General features: G+C 41.9%; 1 protein-coding gene across 2 annotated transcripts; it reads right to left on the bottom strand.

The window, feature by feature from the left end:
- Window positions 1-3,226: 3,226 nt before the first annotated feature.
- Window positions 3,227-16,568, bottom strand: LOC111979250 (septin-2B). Of its 2 annotated transcripts, none has more exons than XM_024009655.2 (13): window positions 16,478-16,568; window positions 14,210-14,249; window positions 13,161-13,275; window positions 11,710-11,796; window positions 11,398-11,521; window positions 10,867-11,001; window positions 7,389-7,506; window positions 7,005-7,106; window positions 6,460-6,605; window positions 5,870-5,986; window positions 4,079-4,151; window positions 3,758-3,855; window positions 3,227-3,440 (listed from the first exon to the last, which is right to left on the bottom strand). In XM_024009655.2, exons 2-12 carry the CDS (start codon window positions 14,231-14,233, stop codon window positions 3,769-3,771), a joined length of 1,128 nt encoding a protein of 375 aa, XP_023865423.1. In that variant the 5' UTR covers window positions 14,234-14,249; window positions 16,478-16,568; the 3' UTR covers window positions 3,227-3,440; window positions 3,758-3,768. The 2 variants fall into 2 exon arrangements, with proteins under 2 accessions (XP_023865423.1, XP_023865424.1); XM_024009656.2 differs by having other exon boundaries at window positions 5,903-5,986.
- Window positions 16,569-18,268: the final 1,700 nt, after the last annotated feature.

The raw sequence follows: 18,268 nt of genomic DNA, 5'->3' as shown, positions 1-18,268 counted from the left end.
AATAATTCAGGTGTGCTGGTTTAGCTTGCCTGGCATATGGAGTTTGCACCTTTGGCACTATTCCATTGTGTTTGACATACATATTCAATCTGGGTCTAAAGCAAATTCTCTGAACATTTTGTTCAATATAAAAACCACCATCCCAGTTTGATCGGTGGCTAGTTCCAATGTTTCCACCTGTCCGGTTCATTTKAAGCTCCTTAGCTTTCCTCACACTGGCAGTGAACGGCAGGGCCTCGGGTGACCTTAGTCTTAGTCTCCGCTGTTGCCGGGTGGTCATAGGTATGAAGACTCCTTGAGAGCGATCACCATTTTACAAGCATTTCACTATGGGAGCTAGGCTAGTGTTAGGAGTTCATGCTTAACCTTCCCCCCCCCCCCTCTGACTAGGTTGTACAAACACATACACTGGGTTACAGTATTAATGACACAGGTTTTTGAACTCAACATTCTCTGATGTGAAAGGACCATAATCAAAGTAGCTCGTTTGGCAAAATAATACTGCTTGCCCTAGATATTTCCATTAAGATTCTGTAAAATGTCATATTATAGATATTCAATCAGATATGTCACTGTCACCCCCCATCAAATGACTGCTGATGCCTACAGAAGATGTCTAGTGATGACCACCAGGATGGCATAGTAGAACTCCGTTGGGGTGCGGGCGATGCCAATCTGGTCAAACATTCTCAGTGGGAGGCACCTTGGCAGCAGCTCTGCCACATCCCTCTGCTTCAGGACACCGGTGATCAACAGCACCACGTTCTCAATCATGTAGCTGTAGCATGGAGACAAGGACAGGAATAGTGTGGGCCTAGTTCCAATTAATTTCAAATGCTTCCTTTACTTTCTACGTCAAATCAACCACTGATATACAAAKATTTAATGGGTGAACGTGCTATGAAATATTGCCTTCGCTTCCAGTCATCTGTTGCCTTCACATTCAGATCAGTGATTACCTCAATCAAGGGAGAAAGGAAACATTTTGTAGAAATAAGCTTTTCTGCGGCTAGTATTGTTTTGGCCAGCATACCCTCATACCAACTAAGCTTTAAATAATATATACATTTGGATTAGTGTGAGGAGCTCTTTTACATGTTCTCCATTGATGAACGTTGCATTTCAAACTGAACAGGATAACTCATGAATCTAAATAGATGGGCAAATAAAACACGTTAATGTATTTTTTTCCTCCCCAATTTCATGYTATCCAAATTGGTGGGCAAATAACATTTTAAAAGAGGAAAGAAGTCAGTTGAATGGATCAGTGACAGCCAAGAAGCTAGCAGAAAGAGGTAAGAGGAGGAACATACGAATGTTTTGTTTAGCATATTTCACATAAATCAAAATCCGTAGTAGATTTGAGGCCAAGGTTACTGGCATACATATACTTAGTCAAGGAAGGTGTAGCGACTCAGGCAGACAAGACAGCCAGCCAACGAACCTGCATGCCAGAGGCAAGGAGACAGATGTGAGGTTGTGACAGTGATATAGTCGAGGAAGGTGGAGGGGCAGTAGAAGTGAGTTTAGTCAGCATGTTCTCCTTCAGTCTGTGGTCGACGAATGACACGGTCAAATCAACCTGAGGTGAACTGGCAATATCTTACTGTATCGAGTCAGAAGCCACTGGGAGAACATTACCAGACTGAAGATATGGTAATCTGTAAAAATAAAATCTGGATAGAAGATTAGATAAGGATTTATCCTGTGGCTAGACGAGCCACTTAGGCTTGAGGTGTGGTATATTTACCACAAGGGCTGTTCTTAGACAATGTGAAGCAGAATGCCTTGATACAGCCTTTAGCTGTTGTATATTGGCCATATACAAGCCCCAGAATGACAAATGACACAAACTAGAATCTAGCTCTAATAAAAACATTAATACTAGATGGTATACATCAAGGGTTTTATTTGACAGTTATTARATAAAAACAGCATAAACTGGAATGTTAAGAACAGTGGCTTGGCTTGAGGGAGATATGGGCAAAGCTGGTGACAAACAAACCAGATCGCCATGACAATGGCCATAGCAACAAACTGGTCCTGTCCAACATCCAAATGTCAGTCTTAACCCATTGACACACAGCCATAAAGGATATGGATARATATCATATAACACGAAGTACAGTGTGCCTTTACAGCATGACCACACAGACTAGATGCACTTTATTCCACAATCATCAATATCACAGGGGACACAMACGAAGAAAAGCAATGTCACCTGCAATGCATGAGCCTGGTCCGAACATCACAGYAATTCAATTTACTTTCAGTTCGCCAGGACTTTCGCTTCAAATGTCAAATCACTTTACAATATGTTAAAACCTGGGGGCATAGGGAGCCTGGGCCCATATTCTGAGTGTCTCAGAGCAGGAGTGCTGATCTAGGATCAGCCCTTATGAAAAAAGATTGCAGTACAACTGAGGTATGCTGCATCCAAAATAACACTTTCTTACTGCAGTAATGTTACAGTTATTCTGCAATTACTGTGTCCAAAATACCACGGTCGACTGCAGTTACAAAACCGCAAWCTTTTCTTTGTGAGGTAGGTCCGCCAGTCTATATAACCATATTCATAACGATCTAAAAGACTAGACAGATTCTAGATCTGCACTCCTACTCACACTTTACAGGCCCAGGATTTATAGAGGCACATACTGTAAAAAACACCTAGGTATGTCTCCTTCATTGGTTCAGGGCTACAGGATGACTGGGAAGGTCACAGTGTCATGCATTTCAGTCATAACCAGTCATTTCAACACAACATGAGACAGGGTTAAGTGTTGCATGCAGGGGAGTGGGAGAAAGAACCCTGTCAATGAATCCATGGATTAAGAAAATAATTTAGCTGCTTTTCGAAAGACTAGATCTTTAAAGAATTCGCCAACTTTGGCATGACAACCATTAAAGAAAAAAAACATTTTAGCTGTATGGCTCCATGAAAGACAGAAGAGAGTTGCTAACTAAGTTGTGCTTTCCACTTGTAACTTGGAGCCACAGTTGGCAACATGATTGATCATTTTGTGAGTGGTTTTAGATGGGGCCAAGTGGACAGCCTTGAAGAGCAGCAGCTTTCGGCTTTCTCAACAGAAAAAAAAAAAAAGTAACAATAGCCACTATAATAAGAGCATACTCCAGGTTAAAGGAGGGTTATTCTCCATTTGGTGACTAACTGGCATGGTTCAATAGTATGGAACAAATTAATAATGAGCAATATGGAATATTAAAGAAAGTGTAAATATAAAACATAATACTGCTTATATAAAAATTAAGAAAAAAAAAGAGAAAAAAACTCAAAATAATTCCAAGTAGGAGCGAAATAAACTAAAAAGTGGCAAGCAGTACGAGACAAGGACCAGTTATCTTTCTCATTTTCACACCCTTCTCTTCTGCAATCCTTCCATCCATGTCTGGTCAAGCTCAAAWAACAGCTTGAAAACCTGCAAGGAAAGACAATACCATCAAATTCTGACTTGTATTTCCTAACTTTGGATGTATATGAACACTCAAGGGATCAACAAAATCTGCTCGAGTATCTCTGAATAGGTCATAAAAAGAATATTTACCACTTAGCAGACACTTATCCAAAGAGACTTACAATGCAGAGAGTTTAAATATTGTACTGTGTTTATTTTATACAGGTATTGAACCCACGACCGTGGCAATATAGACATACAGGTCCACAATATGCCAGGGTACATTTCAGTCTTCACAGCACAGCTTGGTTGTGTTTAGTGTCAAATGGACTTGTTGTTACCGTGGTGTATTTCACACATGCTGGACATCTCCCGCGCCGTCAGGCTTGATTTGCATCTGAGCCTGCATCTTGGTAATCATCTCCTGCATCCTCCTCAGCTGCACAGAACACAAAACAGCATTATGACCAACACATAGAAGAGTGACTAAAATCCCCATCCCCCCTCAAAACAACTACCTTTATCGCATGAAATAAACAGATCACAGTCATTCAAGTTTGTGTGATACTCCCATAAAAGGTGATATTTGAACAGACAGAGGGAGACAGACATAGTAGAACGGTAGTGGTGAATGAGAGGGATATGAATGGTTAGCTATTTACCTCAGCCTCCTTCTCCTGCAGGATCATGTCCTTGTCCATTTCCTCCGGCTCAGGCCCCTGGCCCTGCCCCTGCCTGGAACACAGACACAGGTTTGGTGAGTTTGGCTCTTTAGGCTGAAGGCCCAATCATTGGGGAGACTTACCGTAAATATCCGAAGATGGACACCTCGTACATTTCAAGTTCTTGCAAGTCTGTTTTTACATAGTTTGTGCAATCAGAAGAAAATACACACTTCAATACTCTCATTGTCATTCATAGAATGAGCAGAAAAGGTAGAGGAGTGAAAACCCCACCGTGCATAGGAGGTCTCTGGAAGGCAGTTTAGTAAAAGCCCAAATCTGGGGGGGGTGTGTGTGTGTGTGTAGTTTCCAGCATTTAAGCAGACGTGATGAAAGCAACACGTAGAAAGAACGGCAGGAGGTTAATCACTCAGAGAGAAACAGATTTGAGGGGGGGGGGTAGAGCAGTGGACAGCTGGCTGCTAAAGTGAAAGAGGGCAAGCTGCAGAAGCAAGAAGAGAGGGTCGGGGGGGTACCTCCAACAGTTCACTCATGGGATTGGACAGACCAGAGCATCATTGGGCTGATGACAAGTCAATGGGAAGGCAGTAAAATCACTCCCTTCTCCTGGATTGGCTATAGGGGAAGGTCTCAAAAAATCCAGAGGGTCCACACTCCTAGAGTTATATGATACCCATACAACCTATATACTGGTTAAAAACCCATAGTCCACTAGGATATTCAACCATAACTCACTACCAAGGTCCAATTGTTGTGGAATATACATCCAAAATTATACATCCTGTTAAAAAAAAAAATGTATTTTACAACAGCGTAATGTTAATGACTTTTAATGCTGATGATCACCTAACTACGTATTGACAGAAGTTTGCCCCAGATAAGTGGCACTGTCTGACTGAGACACTGGATTAGTTATCTGCGGTTATGGAACCCCTACCTGTCCCAGACCTGCTGTTTTCAATTCTTAATGATCGGCTATGAAAAGCCAACTGACATTTATTCCTGATTATTATTTGACCATGCTTGTCATTTATGAACATTTTGAAAATCTTGGCTCTCTCTAATTCTCTCCTTCTCTCTTTCTTTCTCTCTCTCGGAGGACCTGAGCCCTGGGACCGTGCGTCGGGGCTGCCGGGCGTGATGGCTCCTTGCTGTCCCCAGTCCACCTGGCCTTGCTGCTATTCCAGTTTCAGCTGTTCTGCCTGCGGTTATGGAACCGCCACCTGTCCCGGACCTGCTATTCTCAACTCTTGATGATCGGCTATGAAAAGCCAACTGAAAATTATTCATGATTATTATTTGACCATGCTTGTCACTTATGAACATCTTGGCATAGTTCTGTTATAATCTCCACCCAGCACAGCCAGAAGAGGACTGGCCACCCCTCATAGCCTGGTTCCTCTCTAGGTTTCTTCCTAGGTTTTGGCCTTTCTAGGGAGTTTTTCCTAGCCACCGTGCTTCTACACCTGCATTGCTTGCTGTTTGGGGTTTTAGGCTGGGTGTCTGTACAGCACTTCGAGATATTAGCTGATGTACGAAGGGCTATATAAAATAAACTTGATTTGATTTATCTGATTTATAAAGACAATGAATGGGTAAGTCATTCAATTCCAAGTCAGTCAAGTGAGTCTTGTGTTAAAATTGTATCAACATCATCTGTTATATTCAGCTGTGTACGTGGCATTAAGTATTTGGCTGTATATTATATTACTAGGCATGGAAGGTTTGGGGGGGGGGGGGGTGTAGAAAGGCAAGCAGACAGGTACGTACGCAGGAGACATAACGTAACCATGAGAGGACAACCTTCCGCCCCGTTTGAGGCGCTCCGAGCGGAAGTTCTCGTAGTGCAGGTCCTGGGTCACCTCCTGCAGATCCTGCATGTGGGTGCTGCGGATGGATAGGCATCAATCAATCAATGAAGCACTAAACCAATGACTTAACTCAAGTTAGTCGATCAAAAGGCTTACCTCATAATGGAATCGCCAAGCAGTATGTGAGACAGGACAGCCACTACTTATGACTGATAAGTAACGGATTGATAAAACACACACACTTATGGCCGTGGCAGCGAATACGGATTTTTCACGTGCAGAAATCTCTGCATCTTAAGCTACGGCAAATCGGGTTCCAGAAAATCCGGAACCACAGCCACTCTGTTTTTACAACTGACACAGCTTTGTAACAGACAAGCATTCATCAATAGAGTATAAACTAAATCAACCATGAACACTAAATCAAAATCGCCATCAATTTCAAATCAGGATTCTCAAGCTGTTATTCATGTCTGATATACAAAGACCGCAGAGCAGCTCCTCAGACAATAAGGCCCAGTGCAGTCCACCCATCTCTAACCCACTCACATCAGCATGGTGCGCAGCTTGAGGAAGTCGTTGTGCTCGGGGTTTTCCACTTCCACCACGCCCCAGGGGTACAGGCGACCCCGCACCTTCTTCCCCTTGGCCTCGATCTGCTGGTTGGAGCCCACCACCGCAAAGGGAATACTGGCCTAGGGGAGGAGAAAGGAGGATGAGGAAAGAGCGGAGGTTAATGGTTCAAATAGCTACCATGTTCTATTCAGTATGTGGCCCGTGCAGGATTCAAACCCACAACCCTAAATCAACCAACGTGAGACTTTTTAAAATGTAYGTAGTTCTGTCCTTGAGCTGTCCTTGTCTATTAATGTTCTGTATGAAGTMATGTCTCATGCTTTGTGTGGACCCCAGGAAGAGTAGCTGCTGCTTTCTCAACAGCTAATGAGGATCCTTTGGTGTTACCAAAACACTGAGCTAAGATTGAAAAATATTTATTTTGGGGGGGGGGAAATCTAATAAATGTAAGGAAAGACCTTTTTGCATTAGGAATCTTTGTAAGGAGATAAATTAGTTGAGGTGGAGGAGAGGGTTACTTTGAGAGTCCTGGTCTGCTCCTTGAATTCTTCGTCCTCGTCAGACTCTGCGTCAGGGAGGTGATAGATCTTGATACTATGCTCATCAATCTCATCCAGGATCTATAACAACATGGAGGAAGGAAAAGTCATTTTGGCCATTTACTTTAACTGCGCTTTAACTTTTGATGTGTGTGTGTGATATATACACATACACACACCTTTGTTCCAGAGGGATTACTTAAAACAATACAGGCACATGGTGCAGTTGTGTCTGAAGTACGATAGCTACATCCACATACCTTTTTTGACAACACTTAACCTGTTCTCCTATCGTATACTTTTGAGAGTCAAGACCTATAATATGTGTCCTACCCTGACATTGAGCAAAACTGTGTTTCCTACCCTGCGCTTGAGCCTCTCCCTCTCTCGCAGGGTGAGTGTGTCGGCCTTAGCGATGACAGGGACCACGTTGACTTTGTTGTGGATGGCCTTCATGAACTGCACATCCAGAGGCTTCAGCCTGAGAGAGAAAGGGAGAGCGGGATGGTGTAAGAACTGGAAATTCCACAGGGGGGTGCTCATGTAAAGTCAAGGTAAACTAAAATGTTGAAAATGTGATGGTTAGTATTATATTGTCAAGACTGGCATTGGTGTGTGTCTTAGGGTTGGGCAACATCAACCTTTGTCCTATTGTGATAAAGCATTGGCACCCATAAAATCTTGGTATACAATGTTATCGCCCCCTATTGGCCAACCCAATATTTTTTCACTTTTTTTTTAAAGAGCTAAAAGGAACGAGAGGACAAAATATATTTTTTGTAGCCTATTCCTCTGTTAGAGCAGTGGCACGAAAGAGGTGTGCGTGCCAACGAGCAAGTGACAGTTAATGAGCCTCGGTGGCTGTGCGTCGTGTGATGGGTTGTGAATCATCAAGGGCCCGGCTACAGCCACGCAACTCTGCTGTCCCCAGAACTGGATAATTATTCAATGATTCATGTTTTTGCCTAATCTTCCACTTATTATTAGGCCTAGGCTTCTATACATTGTAGGTAGGCTTATATACAGTGCATTCGGAAAGTATTCAGTCCCATTGACTTTCCACATTTTGTTACATTACAGCCTTGTTATAACATGGATTCAATTAAATGTTTTCCTCATCAAGCTACACAAAATACCCAATAACAACAAAGCAAAAACAGGYGAAGATTTTTTTTGCTAATTTATTTAAAAAACAAAACAGAAATACCTTACTTACATAAGTATTCAGACCCTTTGCTATGATACTCAAAATTGAGCTCAGGTGCATTCTGTTTCCATTTATCATTCCTGAGATGTTTCTACCACTTGATTGGAGTCTACCTGTGGTAAATTCAATTGATTGGACATGATTTGGAAAGGCACAGACCAGTCTAGATAAGGTCCCACAGTTGACAGTGCATGTCAGAACCTTCCAGAAGGACAACTATCTCTGCAGCACTCCCCCAATCAGGCCTTTATGGTAGAGTGGCCAGACAGGAGCCACTCCTCAGTAATAAGCACATGACAGCCCACTTGGGCACCTAAAGGACTCAGACCATGACATTTCTCTGGTCTGATGAAACCAAGATTGAACTCTTTGGCCTGAATGACAAGCGTCATGTCTGGAGGAAACCTGGCACCATCCCTACGGTGAAGCATGGTGGTGGCAGAATCATGCTCTCCGGATGGTTTTCAGCGGCAAGGACTGAGAGACTAGTCAGGATCGAGGGAAAGATGAACGGAGCAAAGTACAGAGAGATCCTTGATGTAAACCTGCTCCAAAGCGCTCAGGATCTCAGACTGGGGCGATGGTTCACCTTCCAACAGGACAACAACCCTAAGCACACAGCTAAGACAACGCAGGAGTGGATTTGGGGCAAGTCAATGTCCTCGATTGACTCAGCCAGAGCCCGGATTTGAACCCCATCTAACATCTCTGGAGGGACCTGTAAATAGCTGTGCAGCGACACTCCCCAGCAAACCTGACAAAGCTTGAGAAGATCTGCAGATAAGAATGGGAGAAACTCCCAAAATACAGGTGTGCCAAGCTTGTAGCATCATACCCAAGAAGATTAGGCTGTAATTACTGCCAAAAGCACTTCAACAAAGTACTGTGTGAAGGGTCTGAATACTTATGTAAATGTGAGAGTTTTTTTAACTTTTAATACATTTGACAAAATGAATAAAAACCTGTTTTTACCATGTCATTATGGGGTATGGTGTGTAGATTGATTAGGAAAAAAACGATTTAATCAATTTTAGAACAAGGCTGTAACGTAACAAAATGTGGAAAAAGTCATGTGGTCTGAACACTTTCCAAATGCACTGTATATGCCAGTTAGGCTATACACCCCTTTTAAAGCGGATTAACGTGCTTAAAATTAAGAATTGACTTGGCCACTTTAGTTGTGAGACAAACCTTAAAGCATATAGGCCTATGGGCTAGGCTACATWAAAAAAAAGGCTTTGTTTCTTATGCTGGGCATCATTCACAAGTGATATATAATCCACAAGCGATAGTTAATATTGTCACCCATCAGACTATTCTTGATTTAATCTTGTCTTTACATATACTAAATAATGTGTGTAACATTTGTTTTGATTTAGACTGGACCATTATCATGCACCTGTATTGAAACATGGGCAGCAGGAAAAAATATCATCCATGCACTTAAACGGCAAATGGAGGACGCTTTTCCCCGTGGTTTGTTTTCATGCCAGCCAGGTAGGCTATACTCCTGTTGTAAAGAGAAGCAATGTGCTTAAATATTAGGAAAGTTGATAAATAAAAGTAGGCCTAGCCTATAGAAAGCTGATGGGATCCTCTTTTTACAAGGCCATCACTGTTTTCTCACACAATTGCATTGCCTATAGAAATGTTGCGCAACATGAGCTCATGGGCTCTCATGAAGTGTTTGATTGGATTTTCTAATAAAATTTGCATTGATGTCAGAGTGATTAGAGGGAGAAYAGAGTGCTGAGTACCAGGCAGTTAGCACGTTTGGTAGGCTATTAATGACCAGCAGAAACAGAGCTTGACTAAACTTGACAGACGTCATAACTCGTGACCAGTGGTGTGACGGTAATACGGTCACCGTAACAACCCTAGACGGAGCTTTTCACCAAAGCAGCGCAAAATGTCCAGTCAGAATTTTTTATTTTTTTTTGTCTCTCTCAATATCAGATGATCTAGGACATATAGCCAAACGCCTATATTGTTTTTTAAAGCGGTGTCAAATTATTTTAAAAGCACAATTTGTTATTTTCTCTCCATTTTGATGTGACTATTATTTCAGTTTTTGTGCATACTTGCTTTTCTCCTGCCACGCTACCTCATATTAAAACAATACATTTTTGCTATTATTTTCTTCTGAAATAGACATTTTCTCCATATCATGCTTCTTTAGACCTGTCTAAAATAAATAAATGGATTTATTTTGAAGGTGTAGGTTAGATTACATAGATTTATGAAACTTTTAAAAATTACTTGTAAGCTGTGTGTGAAAGCCAGGAGATGTTAAATGTGTTTGTTAATTAACGGTCAATTACTGTGAGACTGACAGTTATTTGCTTGACAATCACCAGCTGACAAAATTGTGACCCGCCACAGCCCTAACTCTGTCTACAGTGTTTTCTTGCATTCTATGAATTGTTTAAAACAAATGTATTGAAAAAGGTTACGCAGGCTATAGCATGGCCCTGCTATGGGTTGCCCAGTCAGCTCTATACTGTCTGGTGCCAGTCAAGTTGAAATAGGCTATGCATTGTCGGTCACGTCACCATCGATGATGGCTGTCAATCAGCTTCAAAATCCGATACGGTCACCGTGTGTGTGTGTGTGTGTGTGTGTGTGTGTGTGTACCCATGGCCCAGCGGGGAGATGAAATAGAAGCAGCAGTGAACGCGGTTGTCCACGATGTGCCGGCGGTTCAGACCACTCTCGTCGTGGAGGTATCTCTCAAACTGGTCGTCGATGTAGGCGATGATGGTGCTGAAACTGGGGGAGAAGAGGAGCACGGTGGTGGTACCATGTAGTTAAACGCCTTGTGACATTGTCGTCCCTTGTTACCACAGCAACAAAGTCTAAATATATCATAAAACTTTATGAAAACAAATTTGATTTTTGATCTTTATTTAAAACGTTAGGGTTAGGTATAAGGTTAGAAGCGTGTTGAAGGTTAGGGTTAAAATCAATTCTATAAATAGGAGAGGTTGAGCCATAATTAGGACTTTGTGGCAACCATATGACATGGGTACAAAAGACATCAACTGTATTCCAGCAATAACATATTTGTCCATGCACAAACAGATGTAGCTTATCATGGAGAAATAAAGTTATTACATTTGAATGGACAGGATCAGGTCCCCTGTCTATACAACCATAGTGGCGTACCAGTCCTGGCTGTTGATGGCGTCACCGTATCCGGGCGTGTCCACCACAGTGAGGCGGAGCTTCACCCCTCGCTCCTCGATCTCAACCGTAGATGCTTCGATCTGAACCGTGCGCTCAATCTTCTCTGTGGATTACAATTAAAAGGAGATAAAAAGGTTTTTACTTTCTAGATACTCTTGAGGCCACTGAATAAATGAGGGGTGATTTGGCATAATTGGTTTTAAAACTGACTCCCATTAGGTTATGCAGGAACAAATGACCTTTTGGAGTAACAGCTGGGAGTGTGGCCGTGGTATGTGTATACGGTCATACCTGCTGCTCCGGGGATGATTCTCTCTGGGTAGAGATCAGTGAGGAACAAGCTGTTGATGAGGGTGGACTTCCCCAGACCAGACTCACCTAAACACAACACACAGAATCAATATAAACACTATCATTCCGTTCCAAAAAAGGGACCAAATTAAAAACAGAATAGAACAGATTATATTGTGCCTGCATGGCAAAACAGCCAATATAAAGGCAATATAACCAATATATCTGATTACTTTTAAGTCTACAAACCACAAATACTACAATCTACAAAATGTGTGCAGGGTTTTTCTTTTTACACAAAATACCCAATATAGCCCGCTAGTTGGCAGACATCCAGCCTGGACTCTGTATATTAGCCAAGCACTAACCAATGATACACATTAGGCCTCATAGCCTGGGAAATGCATTAAGCTGGCAGTAAAACCACATTTTTCTAAACACACAGTCACACACAGACACTTTCCAGCAGCAGAGGCCTGTCCAGCACACAGGACCACATTCCAGTCTGGTTTATTTTAAGGCAGAGGGGATACGTGTACAATAGGGCTCTCCTCCTCCCCTACAACACAGACAAATAGGGAGATGAGAGAAAGGAAAACTAATTTCACACAGCTAAACCAGAGGACCCAGAGAAACCCTGCCTCCATCCGTTTACATAGAGACTGTCTGCAGCTGGACTCAACTGTGACCTAAACCAGGACCTCTGACATCATCCCTGACACATCCCACTCTCAGACACACACGTATGCCGAACACACACACACAAAAACACTAAAGGAAGTGATGAGATATGGAACAGTGATTACTGACAGATGTGGGGAGGGTGGGAAATGTGAAAATGKTGAGGCTATGAGAAGAGGAAATGAATGCGTTTGTCAACTAGCAAACAACTGTCTGGGCTTACAGTCAAAGARGTCACATTCCATTCTGTCGACAGCATGAACTGATGCATAACTGCTTAGCACAAACTAGGCCTAATCCCAGTTAGATTTTGTTTCTGTAAAAATAAATGTAAAAAACATTTTAAAAAGCCTGTACACAGTACATATGTTTCGTAAGGAAGAGATGCTATCCACCCACTCCAAATGAAGAGGAAAAAGGAAATGCGTATCCAAAATGTTAATTGCTTACTGTTGCCGTTCCATTCCTAAAACGCTTATGATATGCCAAAACTGCGTGAACATGATCATTTTGGCACACATTCCCCATTCGAAGGCCAAGGCTCCTTAATCTCTACTGAACTGAGGAAAGAACTGCAGCAAAAAAAAATGTCTGACTCACCGACAACCAAAGACACAGTGGTTTTGTGCAAAGCTCAAAACCACTGGAGTACGCATTCTGTCTAAGGCCCAACTAAAGGAACTATAGCTAGCTACTGCATACAAACAATACAACACTCGCCATACAAAAATACCAGACATTATATAGGTTACAAATATTGTGACACTCACCAACTACCATGAGGGTGAACTCAAAGCCCTTTTTGACCGACTTGCGGTGCACCTGGTTGGGCAGGTTGGCAAAGCCAACATACCCCGGGGTCTCTGGATTGGTAAACTGACCCTGCTGTAAAACATGAGACCACCACATGTCCATTAGAACCCCAGTCATTCAACCCAGGAATAGAGTAAGTAAACATTTMATTTTATTCAACATTCTGCCTTGTAGCGCTTTTGAGATTAAACTTTCCTTATCCAAATGCTCATTGATGCCCAACATATAATTAAATGCAATTCAACGTCGGGTCTTCAGGCTAGGATGGACCTACAGTATATTATAGTAATTACATCTGTGGGTTGTGCAAATCACAGCAAACATTACAACCAGCAATTAGGTAGCTACTCAAAAGAATCAGCTGTACACAAATTAACTTTGTCTTGTCTCTGGAACGCATTCCCATGTTTATGGCCCTAACAGGCCTATACATAACCAGGGAGAATGTGCAGTCTAGCTAAAGGGTTTAAAGTTARGCCTAGGCCGATCTTTTCAGTTTATGAACAGATGTAAGGAAGGGATTATTACACTACCTTTCTATAATATAGCTAGACTAAGCTCATACATTGGAAATGCCATTACTGTTCACGGCTTTGTATAACTAGTGCTCCCCCTCTGTGAACAAGGGGCAGGACTGAGTGAAGCCTGAGATGGCAGCGTTCTCATGGAGCCTTTCGACACAGGTCAAGGCACAACTGTGAGTCCTGGGGAAGGAAGTTGCTGCCTGGACACTGGCAGCATCTGCTTGAGTGGCCATGCATTCTGCATTAAAGACCCCAAATGGCTTTAGGCCCAATGGTTTAATTCTATTAAATCCTAATTTGCCAAAGCAGATCACATCATGTTAGTGTAGGCCAAGTACAAATAAGCAGAGGTCATTATTGGAATATTATGAGGGAATTTTTAAATGTTTTTGTTTAACCTTACTTAACTGCCTGACAGTATTACATTCAAATGAGCTGTGGGGATGCAAGCATCCTCTTATCATACTCTGTTGGGAACTTACTTTCAATTTTTCCGCCTGAGACATTTTGCGCTCTTTCAACCTGCCAGAGAACAGAGAACATTAAAACAGATGTCAAATGTCAGGTACATTACATGATCAAAAGTATGTGGACCCCTGCTCGTCAAACATCTCATTCCAAACTCATGGGCATTAATATGGAGTTGGTCCCCCCTTTGCTGATATAACAGCCGCCACTCATCTGGGAAGGCTTTGCACTAGATGTTGGAACATTGCTGCAGAGACTTCCTTCCATTCATCCACAAGAGCATTAGTGAGGTCGGGCACTAATGTGGGAGCGATTGTGCAGGCCAGTCAAGTTCTCGACTGGCCTGCAGTCGACAAACAATGTCTGTATGGACCTCGCTTTGTACACGGCATTGTCATGCTGAAATAGGAAAGGGCCTTCGCAAACTGTTGCCACAAAGTTGAAAGCACAGAATCGTCTAGAATGTCATTGTATGCGTCACTGGAACTAAGGGGCCTAGCCCAAACCATGAAAAACAGGCATAGAGCATTATTCCACCTCCACCAAACTTTACAATTGGAACTATGCATTGGGGTAGCTAGTGTTCTCCGGGCAACCGCCAAACCCAGATTCATCCGTCGGACTGCCAGATGGTGAAGCGTGATTCATCACTACAGAGAACGCATTTCCACTGCTCCAGAGCGCAATGGCAGCGAGCTTTACACCATTCCAGCCGACACTTGGCATTGCACATGGTGAATTTAGGGCTGTGAGCAGCTGCTCGGTCATGGAAATCCATTTCATGAAGCTCCCAACGAACAGTTATTGTGCTGATGTAGCTTCCAGAGGCAGTATGGAGCCCGGTAGTGAGTGTTGCAACTGACAGACAGACAACTTTTTAATTTTATTTTACTAGGCAAGCCAGTTAAGAAGAAATTCTTATTTACAATGACGGCCTCTCAAAAGGCAAAAGGCCGGGGGCCTGGGATTCAACTTTTACACGCTTCAGGGGTCCCGTTCTGGGTGCTTGAGTGGCTACCTCTTCGCGGCTAGCCGTTGTTGCTCCTAGACATTTCACAATAACAGCACTTACAGTTGACCAGAACAGAAATTGTACAAACTGACTTGTTAGAAAGGTGGCATCCTATGAAAGTGCCACATTGAAAGTCACTGAGCTCTTCAGTAAGCTRYCAATGTTTGTCTATGGAGATTGCATGGATGTGTGCTCGATTTTATACACCTGTCAGCAACGGTGTGGCTGAAACAGCCGAATCCACTAGTTTGAAGGGGTGTCCACATACTTTTGTATATATAGTGTACTTCTGTTTTCAGTAGAACATGCAAATACTATATCAATAGGCCTATTAATTACTTCAAGAGAATGACAACTGTGTACACTAACAAAATGGAGGACGGCATAGCCTACATGATTTAGGGGACTGTGAGAGACAGGAAGTCTGCTCTCTGCTCAGAATGACTTTTCAAAAGAATGTCTCACCACAAAAAAAACAGCCATCCCGTACAACTTTTTTTGACACTCACTTCACAAATGCATTTGTTTCTCAAGCTGGTTCTGCCTCCAATTCTGTACTTTTATTTATCTAGCTAGTAACTTTTCTATAACTAAGTAACATGTTCAAACTGGAAGTGAAATTAAATCACTTTAAGCTATTTCTTCCTACAGTTAGTGGAAAATTTGACTTCATCACAAGTCAGCTGACAGACTCTGAAGAGGCCAGACAAATTGACTCGAAATAGTGCCGGGCATCTTTCTTTCAAAACTACCGAGACTGGGTTATGAAAGCGCTGTCTCAATGAATGAAAATACAACTAAATTATATTGTAGTTACTTCAAATAATGCATATCTAGCTGTCTCCATTTATCTAAATAGCACAAAACACGAGTCTATCTAGACATTGAATCGTGCTTGAGATGCCTTGAACGTTTAAATTAGTTAGCTAGCTTCTTAGCAATACACAGAGCCATGTATTTATTAAATATATGGTTCTGACAATACCTAGCCAGCGAACACGCATTTCAAGTCGGGCTGTGTAGATAAATTATGTAAATTGTGATACATTATGATTTCCAATGGTGGCTAGCTCACAATGACTCTCCGGCAAGGTGTCTAAAAGCAAGCTTTGAAAGCTAGCTAACGTTAACTTAGCTAGCCAACCACTTTGCTAAAGTAAAGGCTAGCTAACAAGCTACGTGGGATGCGACAGGAAGTTAAAGCGACGTATCTAATTCGACGAGGCAGTGAAATATTACAACTTGCTAGTAAATACAATGCAATATTTACCTTTTCGATTGTCAGTGAAAGAAAACCGAGTGAGGCTGGATGGACACCTCAAATTCCGGTACGCACGGAACAGTTACTTCTGCACAGGGACCAGAATGCATTGGGCGTTGACTGTCCTCAAATAATGCAGTGCCTTTCCAAAGATACTGATACCTAAATCGGTGGCCTTTTTATAAATAAAATCTATGACACAAATGTAATACTACTAGCTACCAAACTTTACAATTCGTACTAATATTCTTCTTCATCACCATCTTCATCGTTGTCATACTTCAAATCACAAGTTACGAAGTATTGGTCAGTCTGATCCAAAAGTCCTTCAACTTTAATCATATAGAAAGCAATTTGCCTAAAGTTTGAATAAATCTGTGGAGTACGCTACGATGATTACTAATATAATTGATTATATTAAGCCTATTTGTAATAACAGTATATTATTTTTTAAATGTTATTATTTTAAACAGGGTAACAAAGCATTTTATAAAACTGCCCAGTGCAAAATATGACAATATAAAACTCAATCATCTGCCTCACCAAAATCTGTAAAGGTCTGCAGCAGACACCCAACCATGACATCCAACCACTGGGTTGAGCCAACCTGGATGACTGCACTGGAGGGGCATTTTCAAGGCTGTGAATGAAAAGTAAGAAATAAGGTAGTCTACGATTGAGCCAGAGATGTTGAGTGTGGGACTGAGTTCATTGTCCTATATGGAGCACAAATTAAGGCCAACATTAGCCAACAGACTAGGTCTAGCTGTCTATAAACACTATCTTCACCACCCATGCCACCACTTGCAGTGCCACATCCTCATACAGTACGCCTAAATTCATTTGATAATGATGAACAGTATAGTGTCAAAGCCTAGCCATATACAGTACACTGTATGCTCAGGCTAGTCTGTGGCAGGAGGGCCGGTCATGGCTAGAGATTTTTTTTAATTTTTTTGCATTTTAGCTAACCCGCCTAACCCCTTTCCTAACCTGCTACGTTAATTATCCTAACCTGCTACGTTAATTCTCCTAACCTGCTGCGTAAATTTTCCTAACCTGCTCTGAATTTTTTTACAAAAGCAGTAGCCTTTCTAGTCAAAACCAGATGGGCCTCGGGCTCATGGCATAGCCAGAATTTCGTTGATGGGTGGGCCTGCAGAAATGTGGTTTGAATGATTTTGTTGGGGTAGCAGCTAACTTCCTTCAATTTTACACATTTTGTCATGGGGAAAAGAGAAAGTTGAACCAAACAACACAACATCATTGTATTTATTTCTGCACAGRCCTACTACTAGCTATTTCTTTAAACAACATTGTGATAATGTATTTCATCTTCAACCAGCCTTATAATATAGCAAGCTTGCTCCCGGTAGAATTTGTGCAAGACCAAACATTTTTTAACAAGAATATTAGCTAAATTAAGGCAAGTTGGATGAAATGGTAGCCCGTAATGCGTTTTCTTCATAATGAAAAGGTACATTTTGTATTTTTYAAGTTGTGAGTTTGCCGCCAACAACCAGATAACTGTTTAAAAGAAAACGACAGCTACAAATTAATCCTGGACAGCAACGATTTCGTGTCTTTATGGTTGGTATGTGGTTATTTATACGTCAACATCTGCGGCTTTTGCAAGCGGCTTGTTGGTCGAGACAAGAGATCATCAACTAGATTCAGTTGCGGGTTTATTTTTTCTTGAGTGGGTGGTCAGGGTGCCGGAACTAATTACAAATAATTTGTGGACTGCAAATTGACCTCAATAAGTCCAAACAGATATGTTATTTGACTAAAACATAATAA

Source organism: Salvelinus sp. IW2-2015, linkage group LG19 (assembly GCF_002910315.2).
Source record: "Salvelinus sp. IW2-2015 linkage group LG19, ASM291031v2, whole genome shotgun sequence".
In the NCBI taxonomy this organism is placed as follows: Eukaryota; Metazoa; Chordata; class Actinopteri; order Salmoniformes; family Salmonidae; genus Salvelinus; species Salvelinus sp. IW2-2015.
The sequence above is the reverse complement of the archived record's forward strand: the minus strand, read 5'-3'. Positions and strand labels throughout refer to the sequence as shown.